Raw genomic sequence first — 5,992 nt, 5'->3', positions numbered from 1 at the left:
GCCATCTGAAAGCCCGTGATGATAATTTTCTGCTGATTACAGAACCGGCATTACTATCAAAATGCGCATGACAATCGCATTCGATTAATCGTGCAGCCCTAATGTAGACATAATAAAATGAAAATTGGCATGTACACAAACTGCGTCCCAGAGTAGCTAGGTGACATTAGTTTTGTAAAATAAGCCAACTAGTTCACTACTTCTTATCTGCATGGCTAGTAAACATGAAAAGGCGCAAAAGCCCTAGTAAGCGCAGCTTGTTTTCATCCAAGTGCTGTTCGTGGGGTTACTGAGACAGAACACTTTAAATACATAGCAGTAAGTGAGTGCAGCATGAAGAAAGGTGCAAGATAAAACAGAGGTCACCTTTATCAAAATCACAAGGCAAAGGGGCGGTTTAGCTTGGCAAGGCAGGTTTGTTTGAGGACTTCCCAAACAAAAGGCAAACATGAGTTGAGACGAGGTGAACTTGTTGGATTATGTACAAAACGATCCCTCTTTATCCAATGCTATACAAACACATGGTGCCGACGTCATGTGAGAATCTCTTCTGCGTCTGATCGAAATCTTAAGCTCCACAAGAAACAAAACACAAGGAAATTAAATCAGGATCCTAATCAAATGATCAAGCAATGGCTGCTTTACGATAAGCTCCCATACTGGCAGCTGTGCAGATCAACAGCAATCTGCTTTAGTCTCACTACAGCCAATCCCTGAAGAGCAGTGCATTAAAAAAAATAGAAACAAAAGATTTACAGTGTCCTGCAGACACTATCTGATGGCTTGATATACATCCGTAAGAAAAAGTATCAGTGACCTCAAAAAGGTTCAAGAGGCAAACGGATGCTCTTGACGCTTAAACGGTGGTCATAAATCTTCGTTACCTGAAGGATGTCAGATCGGGTGAACAGAATGAGGTTAATCTGCATTTATCAATCAAGAACATGAGGCAAAGATGAAGTGTGCCGGTCTTTCTCCCTCTCATGTCTTCTGTGGGTCGGGTGAGAGAGGGCCGGGCGTGTTGGTGCCGTCTAAATTATACACGGGAACAGAGAACTGCGTGGAACTCAGGACAGAAGGAAACTGATAAAATGAAAAGAAACAGAATGGAAAAAAAACTGAAAGCATCCTTTCTGGGATATTGTTATTTTAATGTGAACATCTCAATGTGTCTAAAGGGGTTTTCACCAGTGTTGTTATCAATAACTAATAGTAAAACTATTAAAATTGTTTTTGTTCATTGAAACAATATTGTTCACTGAAATACAGGTAAAATAAAATAAAAATATTAGATGAAAAACTTAAATGAAAATTAAATGAGAATTAGTGCCTTAGCAACTAACTGAAATAAAGTTTAAGTTAAATGAAATTAAATAAAAGCTAAAGCTATATATACACATATACATATATATATATATATACACACATATATATATATATATATATATACACATATACATATATATATATATATACACACACATACATACAAAAAAACGCAAGATAATTAAACCGAAAACAAAAAAATTTAATAATAAATACTATAATAATAATAATAATAATATTATATAAATAATACTAAAATAACACTAGTTTTCAGACTTTCACACCAAAGTTTCTGTTGCGAATAGTTTGATTAAGTTGATAAACAAGATGTTGTAAATTAAATCATAAATTAATATCCAATAATTAATAACCAATAACTATAACAAATAATAACAATTATTTTAATAGCAACTTTAAAGCAACAATTATAAGAATTATAATTAAAATATTTTAATACATTTTTGTAAATATAAATAATAATACATTTATTTATAAAAACAAATTTCACTACAAATTTTTTTTTACATTGATTACATAAGTGATTTTTTTTTTTTTCAAGGTTTGAAAAACACTTTTGTAATTCTCTGATATTTCCTGTTTTTCCAGGCCTGTGGAAATCCTAAACAACTCTCCGAATCCCAAACTACTTTCTGAACCGACTCAAAACCTTGCACAAAGAGATCACTCCCATTATATTCAACAAGGCCGTTTTCACTAAAAGCGCCATATCGAGTTGCTTATGATTTTTGTTCAGTGGAAATGTGGGCTGGTATGAGCACAAGCACCATATTGAGTGAAAAAGAATATCTGTGATTCTCACAGATGACATTATTTGAATCCAAATAATAACATGCGATTGTAATCTTAAGGAGGGTGGAATCAAATTTAGGTTTTAGACCAAGTGTAAAAATGGCTATCAGCTTAGTAAATCATGTCAAGTGGCTCACCTGGAAGAGGGTATGCGTGCCGTGTCTCCGGGCGGGACTGAGGGGTGCCACCGGACTGAGTGTGCTCCAGAAATGGATATTGGACAGAAGTGGACTGGGTGTGAGCAGCAGGGGTGTCTGCAACAAATGTGAACTTTTTCAGACTTTTGTCTGAGACTTTTTCAGACTTTTGTCTTGACTGAATCTCTTTCCAGCTTGCATTCATTAAAGATGCCTTCCCAAATACTCGTGAGCATCATGCCACAAAGCATTTGCAAGAGGCATAACCCTGAAATATAAATGTTTAATTAAAAGTGGCTTAATGAGACTTTAAAAAGCAATAAGAATTAATCACAGGGCAAGGGTGCTTCATTTCCCCAAAAACCATAAATAATAGATTTGAATTATAGTATATTTCATCTTTCATCTCACTGAAGAGACAGCAGGAGGTTGATTCTCTGGGGCTGGCTGTATGAATGCTCGTAAATGCAAAGATTGTGCAGTCTTAACGAGGTGATTCATCAAAGTAGCATCCAGCTAAACCTCACCATATGATGACGATCATGTAACAGCCAATGAGTGTCTCCAAGGCACATCATCACCAGTTTAAGTAGTGCACTACTGCCCTCTAGTGTCTTAAAATTACATCAACGCAACCAAATAACCAAAAGGACTTCAATTTGACCTCATCATATTCCTGTTCAGGATTACCACACATTTTAAGAAAAAAAATATGTTGGTTGTAAAATGGTCATTTTCTTTTAAACACACCCTCAGAGACAGTGATGATTTTTATCATCATTGGTCATTTTTTGTATTTGTACAACAGCCTGCTTATATTTGCAAGCATATTATGCATATTAAACAGGTTCACAAGCTATGTTGACATAAAAGTTGCAAATATTGCAAAAACTATTTGTGAATAAATTGCATTAGAATACATTCAAATATCTCTATGCAAACTTGAAATGCAAATACTATTTCAAAAATGTCCAATCACAGCTTGCGGTTAACAATAAAATAACTTATTAAACCATTTTTTTTTCTCCTGCACTAGACTTTGCCATTTATGATTTGCTTGCTGAGTTTTGTCTGCAAAATAATAATAATTTTGGACAGATGGAAACTCGGACCACAAAATCCTAAAAGGGACAGTTCACCCAAAAATGTTCTGTCATCATTTACTAACCCTCAAATTGTTCCAAACCTCCAAATTTCTTTCTTCTGTTGAACAGAAAAGATTATATTTTGAAGAACATTAGTAACCAAACAGTTGACGGTAGCCATTGACTTCCACAGTATGGAAAACAATACAATAGAAATTTGGTTACCAACATTCTTTAAAATATCTTTTTCATTTTCGGGTGAATGTGTGTGAAACAAGCATACAAGACGTGAAGTAAATAACTGCACAAGAGGATACACCTCTCTAGTGAGACGGACAGAAAGTGTGACCCAGACACAAAATCTGCTGACGGTCTAATGATTCTAACAAATCAATGACAGCAAAAAAAAAAAAACAGCATTGAACGTGTAATGTGGAGGTCAGGAGGGGACTGACCTGCAGGAAGGCTGGGGTGAGAGAAGCCGTAGGGAGGGATGGGCTGGACAGATTGAGAGGGCTGAGGTCAGAGCTGGTCACGACCAGCGTCGGCATCAACTCCAGGCCTTTGGGTTTCTTAGACTTTCCGCTGAGACTGCGGGGTGGAGATTCGGACATCTCAGAAACTGGTACTGTGTCCTTGAAAACAAAGATGGGCTGGTCCTGATAGATCATGAAAGGAAGAGAAAGATGGACATGTTCTTCTGTTTGCGAGGTTCAATACATTGTAGAGTTTTAACAGGATAAAGGTGGACACTTTTTGTAATATTTACATTTTTACATTCAGTGTTTCCCACAGACTTACACTCTATGTGTGGCGGCACTTCGCCTGGGGGAAATATATATGTATATAATGTAAATATAAAACAGCAGACGGGCTTATTGAAAGTGCAGATTCACTCTCTGCCAGCAGGAGGCGCTTTAGGAGCGGCAGAACTAGCGGTTTCCCCGGTAACGGCTGTGATCAAAACAGCGCTGCCCTTATGAACGCTACTTTATCAGGCATTATAGGAAATATGAAATGAAAATGACATCAAAACTTTTCTGAAAACAATCGGTTCCCTTCAAAAAAGATACATTTATATAAAAACACCCATGCTGCGTTTTGACTTTGAAACGTGCAGAGCTCATGTTTATTCAACAAAGTCAAAGCCTTTTGGAAAATCTATTTGTGGCGGTCAGTGTTGATATTGTGGCGGGCTGCCACAAATAAATCAATGTATGGGAAACCCTGATTTTTCAGGGTATATTCTTCATTTATAAATTTATAAATTTTTTATTTGAAGTGATTCAAGTCCTATTCATGCTACATTTAAAATAAACACCATAAACATAAAATACTGGCAAATTTTCCACACCAACACTATTCTGATTTAGTCCAATGCTGAATTTATGCCATTTCAATTTTCATAAATTTCAGCTGTGGAAAATAGGTTAACTTCCGTCAACATAACCAACGTGACCACCTGCTTGCACAGGGAGTGTGCTGGGGACTATTTTCAGGCACTGCGTGATATCATTGCGCCTGCTGCACCCATGGTACGGCAAAAAAGTTCCTTGATTATTACGCCGGAAGGAGAGTATAGTTCCTAGCCATATCGGCCTAGAAAATCGCAACTTTTCATTTTCCGCCAGTCTTAGAACATGATGTAACTACAGAAGAGTCATATTTTTAAATAGGAAAAATATTGAAACTCTTTGGTCATTTTTGAGCGAGATGCTAACGGTCTAATCAGATTCAATGATCTATGCTAAGCTACAGCTAAAAGTGCTACTGCCAGACCCAGAGATCAGCTGAATGGATTCGAAAACGGTAAAACTCAACTGTTTAACTCTAGGGGAGTTGGAAAATGAGCCTATTTTCAAAAATAGTGGAGTGTTCCTTTAAGCTTTTCATGTCTTTTTGTGCTTGTATGTTTAAACTGGCGAGGTGTATTTGTTCGTTCAGGCACAGGAGGAAGCGAAGAAGAGCTCGGTCTCCGTGTGCGCACCGAACTCGGCACACGAACTCTGTTGAGTTTTTCCGCGTGTTGTGTTTGAATGCTTTAAACTGTTTTGAATGTTTAAATTGGCAAGGCTTAAAACACGTGCAATTGATACGTTTTCGTGCCGACGCGCAGGCCGTCTTTTTATGCTGGCCTCAGGCAGTCGGTTGAAATCGCCAGGGCCCCCCCTCTCTCCGCTTCAATAAAAATATGAGCCTCGCCTATTTTTGAAGGTAAAATTGTACGCTCGAATATGCTCTAGAACCGCTCTCGCAATACTTTGATGTCATACACCGATCAGTCTGCGAAGCGCTGCTTCAAGTTGAACACACCTATTAGGTTTGTGGTGTTGTTGTTGTGCGCGCTAGGGAACGTATATCCGCCATACGTCATCGCGTCGCTATATCATTGATATCGCGATATGACACTTTTTTTAATCATATAAAAATGTATACCGGTATTATCGTGGACGGTATGATATGGTACACCCCTAATGTACACAATGACTGACAAAGAAGTTTAAAGGGGTCATATGATGTTGCTAAAAAGAACATTATTTTGTGTATTTGGTGTAATGAAATGTGCTTATGCGGTTTAAGGTTCAAAAAACACATTTTCCACATACTGTACATTATCGTTTCTCCTCTATGCCC

At 37.3% G+C, this 5,992-nt stretch overlaps 1 protein-coding gene across 6 annotated transcripts in view; it reads right to left on the bottom strand.

Moving 5' to 3' along the window:
- Positions 1–5,992, bottom strand: part of LOC107654450 (ETS domain-containing protein Elk-4-like) — a 12,669-nt gene that overhangs the window by 1,931 nt on the left and 4,746 nt on the right. For 2 of the 6 annotated variants that reach the window (XR_001630338.1, XR_001630337.1), the window contains exons 4-6: positions 3,814–4,017; positions 2,274–2,390; positions 885–1,083 (exon numbers count right to left, since the gene is read on the bottom strand). Coding sequence is in view for 3 of the 6 variants with exons in the window: in XM_016441518.1 (XP_016297004.1) it covers positions 2,064–2,189; positions 2,274–2,390; positions 3,814–4,017 (447 nt within the window). In the remaining 3 variants the exon portion in view is untranslated. Of the gene's footprint in view, positions 1–67; positions 1,084–1,972; positions 2,190–2,273; positions 2,391–3,813; positions 4,018–5,992 lie in introns of those variants that run through there. The other 4 variants (XR_001630336.1, XM_016441519.1, XM_016441518.1 and 1 more) reach the window with 4 other exon arrangements.

The sequence above is a fragment of the Sinocyclocheilus anshuiensis genome, unplaced genomic scaffold (assembly GCF_001515605.1).
Source record: "Sinocyclocheilus anshuiensis isolate Anshui unplaced genomic scaffold, SAMN03320099.WGS_v1.1 scaffold527, whole genome shotgun sequence".
In the NCBI taxonomy this organism is placed as follows: Eukaryota; Metazoa; Chordata; class Actinopteri; order Cypriniformes; family Cyprinidae; genus Sinocyclocheilus; species Sinocyclocheilus anshuiensis.
Note: the sequence above shows the minus strand (reverse complement) of the source record. Positions and strands in the feature narration are given on the sequence as shown.